At 32.7% G+C, this 16195-nt stretch overlaps 1 protein-coding gene and 4 long non-coding RNA genes across 7 annotated transcripts; all 5 read left to right on the plus strand.

Moving 5' to 3' along the window:
* The first annotated feature begins 4166 nt into the window (after nt 1-4166).
* On the plus strand, nt 4167-4530 carry LOC124455353. The gene is made up of 2 exons (XR_006951816.1): nt 4167-4227; nt 4357-4530. It is a non-coding gene; the product is annotated as an uncharacterized LOC124455353 (long non-coding RNA).
* Nucleotides 4531-6411: 1881 nt separating this feature from the next.
* LOC124455339 lies at nt 6412-7144 on the plus strand. Its single transcript, XR_006951804.1, has 4 exons — nt 6412-6464; nt 6627-6725; nt 6797-6961; nt 7121-7144. It is a non-coding gene; the product is annotated as an uncharacterized LOC124455339 (long non-coding RNA).
* Nucleotides 7145-7427, plus strand: LOC124455345. Its single transcript, XR_006951810.1, has 2 exons — nt 7145-7185; nt 7301-7427. It is a non-coding gene; the product is annotated as an uncharacterized LOC124455345 (long non-coding RNA).
* Nucleotides 7428-7604: 177 nt separating this feature from the next.
* LOC124455343 lies at nt 7605-9520 on the plus strand. 2 transcript variants are annotated; one of them, XR_006951807.1, is made up of 7 exons: nt 7605-7838; nt 7954-8051; nt 8127-8540; nt 8739-8833; nt 8902-9145; nt 9220-9329; nt 9429-9520. It is a non-coding gene; the product is annotated as an uncharacterized LOC124455343 (long non-coding RNA). The 2 variants fall into 2 exon arrangements; XR_006951806.1 differs by having other exon boundaries at nt 7760-8051.
* Nucleotides 9521-10041: 521 nt separating this feature from the next.
* Nucleotides 10042-15224, plus strand: LOC124455342 (midasin-like). 2 transcript variants are annotated; one of them, XR_006951805.1, is made up of 9 exons: nt 10042-10431; nt 10502-10592; nt 10676-10796; nt 10864-10960; nt 11160-11201; nt 11272-11319; nt 14794-14886; nt 14968-15039; nt 15184-15224. XR_006951805.1 is itself a non-coding variant. In XM_047006006.1 (5 exons), the coding sequence occupies exons 1-5, from the start codon at nt 10236-10238 to the stop codon at nt 10958-10960; spliced, it is 438 nt and encodes a 145-aa protein (XP_046861962.1). In that variant the 5' UTR covers nt 10042-10235; the 3' UTR covers nt 10961-11051. The 2 variants fall into 2 exon arrangements, 1 of the variants encoding a protein (XP_046861962.1); XM_047006006.1 differs by lacking the exons at nt 11160-11201; nt 11272-11319; nt 14794-14886; nt 14968-15039; nt 15184-15224 and having other exon boundaries at nt 10042-10311; nt 10379-10431; nt 10864-11051.
* Nucleotides 15225-16195: the final 971 nt, after the last annotated feature.

Here is a 16195-nt window from a genome sequence, read left to right on the forward strand (position 1 = left end):
ACAATTAATGGATGCTACTGAAAGTATAAAAAGAGAGGACGTCCGACCAAAAAAAACTTGAAGAATACAACAACAGAAATCGGAAAAATCCTGAATACTCTTGTAATATGTTATCTTTCAACAATGGACAAAATTATGTTAATAGACAATTTTATTCACTTATAAAAGGAAATATAATATGTAAAATGAGGAAGAAGCCAATTTTTAATTGATCTATTTGAGAGAAAAAAATTACTTGATCAATTAAAAGAACTCAACCAAGAAATTAATTTAAACAACACAATGGAGTATTTTTTTAGAAAAATGTCTTAAAATTCTTTTATATACATCAAATTGTAAATACTTCATCTAATACTTTATATAATACTTCATATAATAAAAAATTCATGTTTTTTGTATTTTATTGAGGTAGTATCAGGTTGTACCAGACACGGTTCTTAAAGATGCTCGCTTAATTGATGGAATGGTTGTTGGTGTTAATAAATCAGTTCTACATATCGGACAGTTAGAAAATCCTTGTAATAATAATTGTGTCAAACAATCAAAATGTATCTTGTGACCACATTTTAACATTCCGATTCCAGTTAATGTATCTTCCAAACATATCATACATTGAACATGTTCGTTTTTGCATATATGATATTGATTTTTTCCTTTTTCCTTTTCGAAACACAATCCACAAGCATCACAATGAAATGATCTATGTAATTTAACTCTACAAACACCACATTTTACACAATGATAAGGATCTTTCGAATAATCATCGTAAACCTTACATTTGTCACAAAAATAATCAGCCAACTTTTTCTTACACTTGAAACAATATTGATGAATTCCTTGCTCAAATCCACAATAATTACACATTATCCAGGAAATATCTTTTGGATTGACTTTTTTATTGCAAAAATGATCTTTATTATGACAATGATGACATGGATAAAATCTTTCACAACATTTAAAATAAAAAGAACAATTTTTTTAGAGTGTATACAATTTGTAAACATACATTGATACTTCTGTATCCGAGACATTTTTTCATCAATCTGTTTTTACATGGAGGGGTAAATTATATATATACACACATCTTCACCTATTCAGCTACATAGGAAAATATTTTTCAACATTACTGTTCATAACTACTTTCATTTGTTCAAAATGTTGATGATTATCATCATTTTCATCCAAATATTTTTAATACTTTAATAAATGCTTCAATAAGTGATTTTTGTTCAAAGATATATTTCTTTTCAGTTGCATCAAAATTCATTATTAAATTATATTCTTGACATTCATCAATAACATCAAAACCCTGCACTGCTTTTCCAACTCAAAATAACATCTGAAGATAGAAACACTTTATTCGAAATATCAACATCAGCATCATCATCAGGAGTTAAGAAAAATACTATAGTTCTGCTTCGCCAATCCGCCATTATCACCAGCAAGAAATGATACTAAACATCTAACACTCAAATGTCAATCAAACTTCGTCTTCTTAAATATATTTTCTACATCATCTGGTAAACTGAAGCGATCTGGTTGTCGCATGATGATTGCGGTGATATATATAATACTTTATCCATATTAAATTTGCATTTGAAGACCGCAACCATTTTTCCGAAATTTCAGCAATTAATACAATAATTCTGTACAAAACAGTCATTTTACCAGTAAGAAATTATATTATGCAATATCCGCTACTTTTACCATCTTATATATATATCATATAGTTACTATTACAATTTTTTCAATAATATTTTTATAAAACACTTTAATTAAATCCAATTGTGTAATGTGCTTATAAAATTCTTTTTCATCATGATAATAAAAGTAGTCTTCCAATTTTTCTATAAATATGTCAATACTATCTTTTTCGCTGATTATCATCCCTTCATCATATAATTTGAAATTAAATTTTCTTCCATCTTCAATTTCTTTATTAAAAATAATCATTCCACCACCATCAATGAATTTAGATATATATTCTGATTTCATAATAATTTGACTTAAATCTTTTTCTTCATCAAAATCTTCATCGCGCTCAAATATAAAAGTAATGCTATGATTTGAAGATTTTGCCATTATCAATTAGACAGCAAAACATTCAAATGAAAATAAATCTTTTATTGAAGATTTTACATTAAAAGAGTGATAAAAAGGGTAAGAAATTCGAATTTTTTAAAAATAAAAAAGAAATATGATGAAAAATTGAGAATTCAATTTTTTATAAAAATAAGAAATATATTTTTTATTTATTTACTAAAAAGTGTAATATATAAATCCTTAATATCAATGTAGAGTAAATAACCACATTGGTATTGGAAAAGAAAGATGGAAAAAATGATGTGGATAACCCTTCCAAAATTATGGTGGATTTGGAAATATTTCATATGGAAAACCATAACATTTCGTGAATTTAATAATTTTAATTCACACCGTATTTCTCCTCTAAAAATATGTAAGCAATCAACATGTACAAAATGTATCTATTGTGAAATTGAATCTTCTGTAAATTCAAAAGTTTTTTCTGAATTTAACAAAATAATACCAGTAATAAATGGAGAAATAAAAAAAATTGAAGAAAGACTTACAGAGAAAATTGATGAATTTATAAATCATCTAAGAATAGAATTTGAGTTTAATATAAAAGAAATGTATGAAAAAGTAGAAAAAGATATAAAGTAAGAAAAAAAGACAAACAAAAGATTTTATTAATTCAAAATAAAATTATTTGGGTAAAAATGTTTGTACTTATAAAAAATAAAAATTAAAAACCCATAAAAGGAAGCATTACAATGATTGGTTACTAGTAATCATTGTGAGGCTTGCTTTATATTATTTACATGATGTCAAAGAAACTGGTAAATGCATCAAGATTAAATACAAGAGAAAATACTAAGCCACTGAACTGTATTAACTATGTTGAAAAACATTCTGAGAAATATCCCAATGGAGAATGTGTTTACAGCCACAATGCAAATGAATTTCTTTGGAGAGGAAATATTGTTCATTGGTTGAATAATCGACAAGAAAGAATTCAACAGAATCAACTTTATTATGAAGGAGATTATGAACTTTTCAATTTCCATATAAATCAAATAGAGGTGAAGTTGAATATGTTCCCTATTCTTTTATTTATGGATAAGGCAAAAGAATATAAATATGTTGGTGTTTGCAATCGTTTGAAGTCGTTTTTTAAGAAATAAACTCAAAACAATAAAAGAAACCCTCATTTACAATGTGTGTGTACAATGTGTGACATACCATCTTCTACAAATTCTTTTACATGCGTTTGTGTACAAATAGAAGATTGGATTAATTGGTTTTGGGACGACAAAGTTGGTGAAAAGACTGAGTCATATTTGCGATTCTTTCTTGTCGATGATATATTGAAACGAAACAATTTATACCATCAGTAAATTGGACTTTGGCAAAATTTAGAATGTGTAACATACAAGTTGGGTCAAGTTTTATCCATGTCTTTGTTTACAAATAGAAGATTGGCTTAACTGGTTTTGGGATGAAGAATTTGGTGAAAAGGTTGATTCATTTTATCGATTTTTACTGTGGATGAAGCATTGAAGGAAGAGAATTTGTATCTTCAGTAAATTGGACTTTGGACTTTCCATATATCATTTTAAAAATTGGACTTTGGACTTTCATCAATGTAATTATTTTATATTGTATTTGAAATATATATCTTTTTATAAAATCTTCTTGTTTATATATTTTATATTACTCTTATCCACTATTCTAATATATATATGTATATTATCACAGGCTCACCCTTCTCTTTTTATGTTTACTACCGCTGACTGCCTCAAAAACGATCCCCCCGGTTTTTTTTATTATAAGATGTATTATGACTATTTTTAGACATAATACATTTTATAATAAAAATACTTGAGCCTGCGATGATATATATATATATATTAGTTAACTACTGTAGGTGACATTTTTCCTCAGTTATACCATAAATTACATGTGTAAAGTTACACAAAATGATATAGAACTAATAGTTAATGCTGGATCCATGATGAAAATCCTAAATAGAATCCTGTTGAGGATTGTAACAGGATCTTACAAGATCCTACTCAGGAATTTCACCATGGATAGGCTACATTTGTACATTGTGGCTATGCACTGAAATTTTTTATCATTTATTTAGCTGCCATTTTTGGAAGTGGAAAATGATCGTTACCTTTTTAGTGCAAATGCAATCACTCGGTAAGTGTTATTTACGGAGGTACATTCATATTAAAGTTCATTACTGAGCAAGGAAGAATTTAGTTCTGCATGTTCTGCATTTATAAGTATTAAGTATTTAACTTTTATGCGTAAGTACTACATTCTAAGGTATCTATTGAAATGTGAGACTCGCAAAAGATATGAAATAAAAGTTGAAAATTTATCCTTTGAAGACCATTGGCTGGAATGGGATCTCTTGAAGTTACAGGTGCAATGCATTAATAAAGCTAAAATTTATGTCAAAACTATGTACATTCTTATATCAGTGTGCGAATTAGTTCAGAAAAAACCACTGGAAAATATATATTGCTTCTTATATTCTTTTTCATGCATGTTTTGATGAAATTATACAGGCACAGAAACCACATTGTATATAAATGTTAGGGTGCTTTTTTTATTTTGTTCTCTTTATGTCCATCGTTCTTCCACCTTATTGGTATAAAGGTGTTACTTGAAATCTGATGGTGTGGTCAACTTAGGACATGAAGAACATGAATCCTAATCTCGACTCAACAAACATATATACAGATATTTGGCACCCAGACCACACCTGTGTCAAACCATTTAACACCTAACCATCCAAATGATTAGTGCTAAATAGATTGAATGAGGTTATAAACAGTTTTACAGAGCTTAGTAAATCAAACACCTTGCGTTGATAAATTACCTAGGAAGTCACCCGAGAAGTCTTCCCGAATATTGTCCTGCTTTGTAAATTATATAATTGCTTATATGCTGACAAAACAGTTGTGTATCGAATTGTTGTGTGATTTTTGACCTTATAAAATTTTGTTAAATGTTGGCTAATACTTACTGTAACGTGAGGTGCACTAACTTGCTCGCAAATTTAACTCTGAATATTGAGATGCTGATTGTAGTACTCGACTTTTGGGAGCTGAACATCCGGTTTACTTTATCCGACTCCAAAATAAAGTATTACGAAGACAGTTAACTTAAGTAATAAAGATATATCTGTGTTTGCACCGGCTTGTGCAAATGAAAGACATTTTGAGAAAACTCGATAGGCAGATCAATCGAGAGCGAATGTCGACGCTTTCGAATCATCTGGAGGTTTTTCAAATTTAAAACAAAACTCGAGAACAGATCAATCGAGAGAATGTCGACGCTTTCGCATCTGCTCGGTGCGTCGTGCATGCAGTGGGGACAGCCAGCCTGCAAGTTTGGTCGTACCATGTCAATTTTCTGTGTTGAATCTCTAGAATGACACAGCTAAAAATTGCTTGCGCTCTAAAATGGCACTGCATGCTAAAAGCAATTGGACACTGATAGTAAATCGTTTTAAAGATCGCAAATACCATGGTGAATGGCAAAAGTAATAAGTCAATAGTCCTTAAAAGAACTGTTTTAAGCACAGAAAACTAACCCAATAGTTCTAAAAAAACTGTTATGAAACTAAACCACACAATGCATTTCGGCAGACTACTCCTCAAGTGTCAACGTCTGCTAAATGCAAAGTACGACTAAGTCTCTATTTTATTGTACAAGTAGTAACAAACAATAACATGGAGTGCTCTCTTTTCTGCAGTGTGAGGAGATTTGCCCTCATCCAAGATGCCTGGAATCAAAATACGTGATGAAGATCGAGAAAAAATCAACGCGAAGTATATTTGCACTCGCTGTCATCTCCTCCTTGTCAATCCAATGCAGACAATGTGTGGACACTTGTTTTGTCAATCTTGTATTAATATTATACTTAAGATAATTTTCTATCAAAACTATCAACTGAAAGTGTGGTTTAAAGTTGTCGATTAAATAGATTATTTGCAATGTTGTATCTCATCCAATGTTGTATCGTGTGTTCCAACCACAGATATAAGCTGATAAGTGATCATATATCCTAAATTGCAATATGGATTTACATGCCCCTATGTAGTTTCTCTTATCTAGGCGTCGTGATTTTTTATCTCTATGGTATCTTACATTTCATTTATACACGATGTGTCCCGAAACTCTGACATCGAGGATGTCAGCAGCGTTCATTTTTGCTTGTTATACTTCATTTAAACATGATAATTAGAACCTAAATTTACGTTCATCCTAGTTGAAGCAGTTTACCGAAGATTGTCTGTTTGGTTTCTCAACATGATCTCTGTTTTACATTTAACATTTTTTCTACTTATTTTCATGTTCTTTTAATCTGTAGAGATCCTGATCCAAAATGTCCTGAAGATCAAGAAAAATTGAGCCGAAATGATGTAGGTGAAAATATTCAAAATTTTTAAAAGGAAACTTCCATACAGCTTTATCAATCGTTTATTAAGAAACTCCTCTACAAAGAGCTTCCATTCTCAACATCTTCATCTACCAATTTGCAATTATTACACCGATCTTTGAACTTCTATGAAACTTATATACAGGTTTTCCCTGATGCTTTTACGAAACGTGAGTTGAAAAGTATTCGTTTACATTGTCCTTCTGAACAATGTGAATGGTTTGGCTCCTACGAAGAATTGGAAGTGAGTTGAGTTGAGTTGATAAATTTATTAAAAAAGTTTGGTATTTTTACTTATTAAGTTTCTTTTTTCAGGGTCATTCTCAAGTTTGTGAGCATGCGCTCATCAGCTGTGTTCACAAGCAGTGTAACATTCAGTTACCTCGCTCTCTCCTTGGTGAACATTTGAAGAATGAATGTGACTATCGCAATGTGAAATGTGAACATTGTGGTAAAGATGTCTCGCATGCTTTACTTAAGGTATGCGGAATATTCTCAGACGGATTAAAGGAAAATAGAATTGAGATATAGCCAAAAGTGCTAATCTGTATTCATTACGATGTATTTATACACGTTATTAAATAGATTAGTTTGTACTAATTGCCTTGCTTACTTTCAAATGTGTTAATCTTTGTTTAGCTCTGTTCAAAATTATTCGTCTCCTTTGTCAATAACGAAGAATATTGTGAAATGTTTAAGTGCAGGTAATTTTCTTTTGAATCTGAACTTTGTTTACTTATAAAAGGAACTTACCTTTATCTTTTATGTAATACTTATTCGAATATTTATGTCGTGTGATTACATTATCTGTTTTTGTAGAATTTGGTTGCTCGTCCTGCGTATGTTAAGACAAAAAGTCTATTTACAAGGTTACACGACAACGGATGACATTCAATTTCTGAACATCATTGTAAAATATTACCAAACTTTTTGGTTGAAACGCGAGGAAGAAAGAAGACTTGAAGAAGTCGAAAATGAAAGCTTATACAAGTTTAAAATGCAAACGTGTTGTGAGGACGAGTTGTCCGAAGTTGAGCTAAATCAGAAAGATATCGAAGAAATATTTACAAGATTTGATGATGATTTCAAAGAACTTCAGTCAGCGGACAAACAAGAACTTTCAAATGGCAGCGCGATGAATACAATCGAGAAGAAGACGATATTGGTGTTTTAGACCTAACACAGTTCTGTAATATGCATCAGTTCATATTATGTTGTGCTCCCAATGTATGCGATGTGTTTTCAACCTTTAATAACAAAGATTATCTAAAGGTGGATGAAGAAAGAGATGCGTTTGAAATCGTGTTTCACCGTTATAACATTTCTTCTGAAGTGGTCCCACTTGCTGATTTATCCGGTTTGTACAAGAAGGATATTTCCTTGTTTTGTACGGTTTATACTTTAGCCTAGAGAAGAGACTGTCTTCAAAGGGACGAATACATTGAATTTAGCAAAGTTTTTGTATGATACAGATGTTGATTTACGGGACGATAGTTCTCCCAGCCATCTCATTATGAGCTCGATGTTGATGAGATATTTGTCTAGCCATGAAGAAGGAGCTAAAATTAAGGTGATTAGTGCCAGACCTATTTTCTATGTTTTATTAGCTTGAGTTGTCAGTCACGTTTATTACTTTAAATTATAGCATCAGTTCATGAGTTCTTTGTTCGAGAAAAGGTAAAGCGTTGCGCGTATCACATAGCATGCTTAATATTCGTCTTTTGTGACTGAGAGTTTACATTTTTACAGAGGTGAAGAATACGATATTTACCACGACAGCAATTTAAAGGAAACTGTAAAAGTTGTACCGATACTTTTACGCTTTAAGACGAGATTAGAGCAACTGCTTGTTGAATGGCCGGAGCATCCAACGCTCGCTCAAGTAAAGAAGAGACTCGAGATCGAAGCAAATCCTGTGAAATATTATATTGGTTTTTCAACTTTATCGATTCTTATTTTACAGTTGTGTCGAACCATCGAGCGTATTCTTTCATTTTCTGTAACAAGTCCTGTAATGAAAATTCTTAATGGTTTAGAAATCTTGTTAAAGTATTCACAGGTAAAGAAAACCCTGTGAATTGTGGGTATGACTTATCATCTATTGTACTCTAATGTCTCAGTACTGTAGTCGAGTTACGTCATTATATTACATGATAAAATGTCCCTGGTGTACTTGTATGTACTTTGTTGTCATGTAAGGTCATGTATATAATGTTCCTGATGTATCCAAATGCTTGAACAATCGTTTTGATTTCAGGAGTGGGAATGTAATGCCAGTCGCCATGTTTCCATAAGAATCAATCTGAATGAAGTCACCCAAATGATTATCCAATAGAGAAAGTTAGAGTTAAGGTAAAGTTAGATAAGTTCAAAAAATTTCTGAAGAAGCGTGCTAAATGGAGATGGTAATTTGTTTCAAGGTGCTGGTCTTCTTTGTTGCGAGTTTGTGAAGTGAACGTGAGCGATAGAGCCAATCATTGGTGGTTTCATCTTCATCACGTGATCCAGGAATTTTCCGCACTAATGAACAAGCGGATTGCACGGAATTCATCAATATCTTACAGCAGTTTATTGAGAAATCGTCCATAGGAGAATTTTGTCATAGATTAAACATGCTACGGGCCTTTCATTCTCAGAAAATGTTGGACAAAGAAGATAATTCAGGTTTACACACTTAACGGGTTTTGTCGCTTTGAATATGGTGACATCTGGAGTTTTTTCTTAATGTTTTTTTCTAGATATCGTGTTGATTATACTGTGGAACGTATATTGTTACTACAAACAATTTCAGGCGCAAGTGAATGATTTTATTCAGAAAGCAAAGACTCCGATCGAGAAAGAGTTGAAGGTTGTGTATAATTTATTGATATTTTTGCCTCCTTTGTATTGTAAGCAAAATGTGAACTTACAGTTCTTGAGTTACTTCATAATCATGAATTCTTGATAGGATTTCATCAAGATTATCAAGTGGAAAGACATCAATTATTGGGCAATGAAGGAAACGTCGTCAAAGTCTCATTATACTTTGCTGAAATTCATGAAAAATACAGAGTAAGTTTTTTCAAGTTCTTAGAAATGATTCGTGTAGAATATGTACAATATTTTATTACTCTCAATTTCATGCATGGCTTTCTCCGTGTTCTGCAAGTATGATTGTATGACAGCTTTTTTTAGATAATATAGTCATGTTTAGTGGAAAGTTGTCTAGCAACTTTGCAATATAGTTATGTTTAGTGGAAAGTTGTCTGGCAACTTTGCAATATAGTTATGTGCCGAGCGATGAATATGAGAACAATACTTCTATCTCAACTTTTTTGGGATTCTTTCGATGTATCTGAAACTTTGTGCTTGGTCTGTATTCCAGGCTTCACATATTTTACGTCGCCTAAAGAATTCAAGGTTTTTTATCAAGATAAAAATTTTGTTCAACAAACTGATTGCACTCTCTCTCTATGAGTTTCCTATCAATATAACGTGCAAATTTTTGCTTTTACATATTCGTCTGCGTCATTTCAATCATTTCTATCTAGGTTTTCGTCGTCCGTATTGGACTTCCCAATTTGGTTGATCGACAAAACGGTTGAAATGACTCGAATGATTCCGCGAAAAGCAGTCTTTGTAGTGCCCTATCAAACGATAAGTTTGACTCGTTTGTTTATGTTATAATCATATGATTGTGATGATATTTTTAGATGCCGAATCTTGAGAATGAGGAAAGTGAATCTCAACTATATCCTCAAAATTGTTTACCAAAATGCGAAAGTTAACACAACGCAAGCTGAACACTTCGAGATACGAGAGATCATCTTTTTCTGTGCATAAATTTGCCGGTATTTGTCTTTTCTACAAGTGCAGCATCATTTTGCTTGTATCTGACGAGTACATTTATATCTTAAGGTGATATAGTGAGCAAGGCACTTACTCTGCAACAATGGGAAATTGGAAAAAAGGTTTATGACTTATTTCATGTAACTGGCAGTGCACAAGCTTCGATTTAGTTACTTGTACACCATATTGTAGACTGGTGAAGAACGCACTCGGTTTATCAAACACGTTCACGTTATGAAAAATAGATCTTTAGCTGACTTGTTCAAGGAATTAAAAAAGATAGGTGATGAACGTTTCGTTGATGAAAATAATGAAAAACGAACTATGTTTCGTCTTCAACGTTTGACAACTTCAAATTTTATCCAGGTTTGTCGTACCGTAAAGGCATAAACATTTGCCAGCAAAACTCGTTGAAAAATCCTATGTTAGTTGATACCTCTTACCTTTCAAAACGACTGAAAAACATGGACAATATCATGGAAGACAAGTAAATAGCTTTGAAAAATGTTAATTTTTTGTGGAGAAAGTATTCACTCGCTTTTTTTTCTCTTCAGAAAATGTGGATGTTTTGCATCATTGTGGGAAAGTTCGACAGAATATTATCAAAAATGTGTTTACCCCAACACTGCCGTGAACAACCTTCTTTCATAGGTAGTGATGAATGAACAACAGAGAACAAGAACAGTCTTTACACTACCTAAGATGTAAACTAAATAACATGTGTCCGTGTTAGTAGTGATGAATTAACAACAGAGAACGAAAATTCTCGTTACACGAAACGAGACTTTATTTGAAAGATTACACATTTACATAGCACGACCATGGGTGATTGATATTCGTTTGTTTGTAGGCTTTGTTGGTTATGATCATTTATGGTTGGAAAAATGAAGAGGTTTGTTGTTGTTTCTAATTGCTTTAGTGAAATGTTTTCATGGATTCTGTAATTTTCTGTTGTTTCTTAGATGTGGTATTTGTATAATAAACGAAAGGAAGAACAAACGGCTAATGAGGTTTGTGATCATGCATTTACTGACAATCATGTGTTGTACTGCCGGTTGTGTTAGGAGTAGAATCCTCAAAGTTTGTTGTTGGTTAAAGTGTTAACTCACTCAATTATTGCCAAAAAACAAAAATCTTTCAAATCATTAACTAGCTACTATATATATATGCAAAGTTCAACTCTTCATCTTTTCAGTAACACAGTTTTTCAGAGGAAGATTTTATAAGAATGTTGAATAAACGCTTCTATAAGTAAAAATTTCACTAACCTTACGTCGTCTAAAATAAATCGTAAAAAGTTCATTCATTGGTATTGAAGGTTTTGGAAGGAGACCGAATGTAATAATGGGACTATTTATTACAAGGTTAGGTTTTTCTCTTATGTTTATGATTTGATTTTTCTCTATTTTCATCTCAGAAATTGGCAAGTGCCATGGATTACTATAAAAATGAAATGAAATAGTATATTCGTGAATTATTTGTTTCTACAAAAATTCAAATTAAACAAAAACAATAATTTAGTAATAATAGTCTCGACATGGTTCAATTTTATCTTTTGGTACTTCAATTTTTGTTGTTTCTGTTATACTCCACGCCACTTGTACAATATTGGATGGCATACTCCTTTTTGGATATGTTATTACATTTCTAATTCTTCTATTAAGCTTGTGTATTGTATACTTATCGTAGATGTCAGGAAACAAGATCAAAAGCTTTTGATCAGCTTACATATTTAATAAACCAAAGTCAAAGTGAATACATGACAAATTAATGACCACAATTATCAAAATGTTCAGCATCACCATGTATAATGGTAGTCAAAGAGGTGTAAACTGGACACCTGTCGAAGACAAAGTGTAAACAATGCATGCATAACTTGACCAAACTTCCTGATACAAAGAGTTTGACAACTGATGGCAGACAGTACAATATAAACAAACAGCCCAAAGGATATAAGCAACGTGATTATTTACAAACAAGCATGATCTCAAAGAGTTGTTACAAGGAAATGACGTAGATATAAGGAAAGTTGCCACTGATTTGTACTTCAAACAAAGTGAGACCAAGTACATTTATAAACTACGTTTGTACGCAGTAAATTACAATGGTACACTTTTACATATTCCTTGTCCTACCTTGGTCAATACACGAAGATAATAATAATCTTTACTGGTGTCGTATTGATGAAAAGTTAGACCAAAAATAAGAGAGTTTATTCCAACCCAGATCATCTACGAAATGAGAAGCAAGAAAGTATTAAAATTAAAAGTTTTAGCACATCAAAGTATAAATAAATAATGAGATAATTGTAAGAAAGGAATCCTAAAACATCAAATTAAATTTTCACCGACCACAAGAACCCATTTTATACGATCGATTTGATTCATTTTCCGTCAAATTTCAAATTTTCCCTGGACAATCAGCATTTTAAACAGCAAGTAGAAAAATATAAATTACTGTCTGTCATCTGTCAAGCATGATATTTTAACTTTCTTCCACTTTTGAACACCGAAGGAAGTCAAGGAACAAACAAACATCACTTTGCAAATTATGCAAACAACTTGGTTCTGAATATTTAATTATTGGAGAAATTGGATGAATGCTCGATGGCAGGGGGGTGCGGTGGCATCGTCATATAATTTTAATCCTTAGTCCAAAATGTCTTTTGTGGAGCAAAATCGATTCCCGGGTGTTAATGGTAAAATAGATCTGGACAGGGACGGATCTAGGATTTTTCAAACATCAGTCAAAACGTCGGAGGCGCTCACCACCTGGGGGGGTCTGAGGGATTCTCCCCTGAGAAATTTTGAATTTCAGAGCCTTAAAAATGCCATTTTCAGCGTTCTAGAGCATTACAAAATGTATTTTGTGGGCATCGTTTTTGCGTAAAAACAACACATTTTGCTTACGTTTTTTTCAAAAAAAAAAAAATGAAGTGAACAATACTTGAATGTTTTGCCAAATATTTAGGCTCATTATGATGCCAAATATATGGCTCATTAGCATGTCTAGGAACGTAAAATTTATTTTATAATAATGCTATTCAAAAACAGATATAGTCTTTTTAAAAATTTCTACCAAGTTGTCAGGCATAGACCCCCCTAGGGACCCCCATTCAAACCTCTATGTAATGAGTTAAGTTAGAAATTTGGTACTACAAGGGACAGTTCATAGATATAAAAAAGCTCAGACTTCAAACCATGCAAGTTTATTGTAATTCTTTACCCATCTCCACATCAGTGCCAGCAAATTCACCTTTTGAGAAAAGACTCAAATTTTTTTTCTGCCAAAGATTAAGCAAAAATTATCAGAGTGAAAATTTGCAGTTAAGGACAGCTTAATGCATCTGTGATGCATTGTGATGCAGTGTGATGCATTGTGATGTAGTGTGATGCATTGTGATACATTGTGATGCATTGTGATGTATGTGATGCATTGTAATGTAGTGTGATGTAGTGTGATGCATTGTAATACATTGTGATGCATTGTGATGTAGTGTGATGCATTGTGATGTAGTGTGATGTAGTGTGATGCATTGTGATGTAGTGTGATGCATTGTATACATTGTGATGCATTGTGATGCAGTGTGATGCATTGTGATGTAGTGTGATGCATTGTGATACATTGTGATGCATTGTGATGTAGTGTGATGCATTGTGATGTAGTGTGATGTAGTGTGATGCATTGTGATACATTGTGATGCATTGTGATGTAGTGTGATACATTGTGATACATTGTGATGCATTGTGATATGAGTGTGATGCATTGTGATGTAGTGTGATGTAGTGTGATGCATTGTGATGTAGTGTGATGCATTGTAATACATTGTGATGCATTGTGATACATTGTGATGTAGTGTGATGTTAGTGTGATGTAGTGTGATGCATTGTGATGTAGTGTGATGCATTGAATACATTGTGATGCATTTATGATACATTGTGATGTAGTGTGATGTAGTGTGATGCATTGTGATGTAGTGTGATGGTGTGATGCATTGTGATGAGTGTGATGCATTGTAATACATTGTGATGCATTGTGATGTAGTGTGATGCATTGTGATGAGTGTGATGTAGTGTGATGCATTGTGATGTAGTATGATGCATTTAATACATTGTGATGCATTGTGATACATTGTGATGTAGTGTGATAGTGTGTGATGTAGTGTGATGCATTGTGATGTAGTGTGATGCATTGTAATACATTGTGATGCATTGTGATACATTGTGATGTAGTGTGATGTAGTGTGATACATTGTGTGTAGTGTGATGCATTGTGATGGATTGTGATGTAGTGTGATGTAGTGTGATGTAGTATGATGCATTGTGATGTAGTGTGATGCATTGTGATGTAGTGTGATGTAGTGTGATGCATTGTGATGCATTGTGATGTAGTGTGATACATTGTGATGTAGTGTGATACATTGTGATGGATTGTGATACATTGTGATGTAGTGTGATGTAGTATGATGCATTGTGATTACGTAGATGAATCAGAAGATATGATGAAATTTGGTTCCGTGACTTCTGCCCAACAAGTTGTTGAGTCCGATAACCTTTTGGCATCATCAGAGTTGCAGGGTAAAATATTAGGAATATCTTACATAGGGTTCTAATTAAATTGTGCTGTTGTTTTTACTTGTGCATTGATATTATCATTAGATCCATCAGACAACAGGACTTTGGAATCTGCAACACCCGCCGAACAAAGTGTTTTGTCAGGTGAAGTAGCAGGTAATTGATTAGTGATTTTATCAGCATATTTGCTATGACCAAAATATTGTGAAAATTGAATGTGGAGCCCTCAAAATTGAAGGCTGACTGAATTCAGGCAAAAATATAATAAAACAGCCAACTTTTCCTTTTCCTAAAATGTAGAGTAAGAAAAGCAAAAGCCAAATGCACAGTGACTCAAGTGTCGCAAAGGCAAAAGAGTCGCAAACAAGGCCTACCCTGTAATACGCAGGGCAGAAATTACCTCAATATTTTTGTCAAATTTATTTGGAGAAACTATTTTGTTTATGTAAGAAATTTTATGATTGAATTTTGGCGTCCTCTAAAGGAGCTGCACGTTATCACCATCACCAACGATGTCGTCATTTACAAAAGGTAGGACATTTTGTTAACAGCGAAGTACAACGATCTCGCATTTTCTTTATTTCGAAGTCAACAAGGCCCTGAGAGAAGTGCTTGCAAAACTTTAGGAATCGAAACTTTCTAGTAAATTTTAATCTAAGCAATTTTAAATCAACTTTTTGGTGAGGAGATTTTGTCACATGTACGTATGTTTAAAATAGATTTTACCCATCCTCCCCGACAATTGCTTTAAGTTTTCATAACAGGAGGTCTAGCAGTGGATCAAACTTGCATGGGTCCCTTCTGAACCAAATATTGAGGCCCCTCGATCATCAGGCTTTGAAAACAAAACGCCAATTTGACACCTGATGAAAGCACTCAAACTTTCCCCGTAATGTGTATAACGTAATAATTACAATAAGTATAATTTAATAATTGCAATAATTATAATGTAATAATTACAAATATAATGTTTCGTGCTGGGATTTTTGTCTTCCTTTAGCGACATTATAAGGCGGTATAGAAACGAAAAAAAGACTTTGCTGTTTGTAGGGCCCCTTAAAACGCGGGGCCTCGGGTGAAAACCCCCTGATTTTATAGCGTGACATGCAATGTTTTTATAGCGCACAGGATGTCTTCATGATATGGTATGGAAATATCATATCTTCACCATAGATCGTCTTGTTTTATGTTTGGTGAGTTTGGCTGTACATATGTGAACAAACCATTGTTAACGTTAGCCATTGTTTTATTCCTGCAATTGTCATTTGCTAGGTGTTGCGTTATTACGAATCAAAAGAAGCTCAAGTTTGTA

This window comes from Xenia sp. Carnegie-2017, unplaced genomic scaffold, assembly GCF_021976095.1.
Source record: "Xenia sp. Carnegie-2017 unplaced genomic scaffold, XeniaSp_v1 HiC_scaffold_36, whole genome shotgun sequence".
In the NCBI taxonomy this organism is placed as follows: Eukaryota; Metazoa; Cnidaria; class Anthozoa; order Malacalcyonacea; family Xeniidae; genus Xenia; species Xenia sp. Carnegie-2017.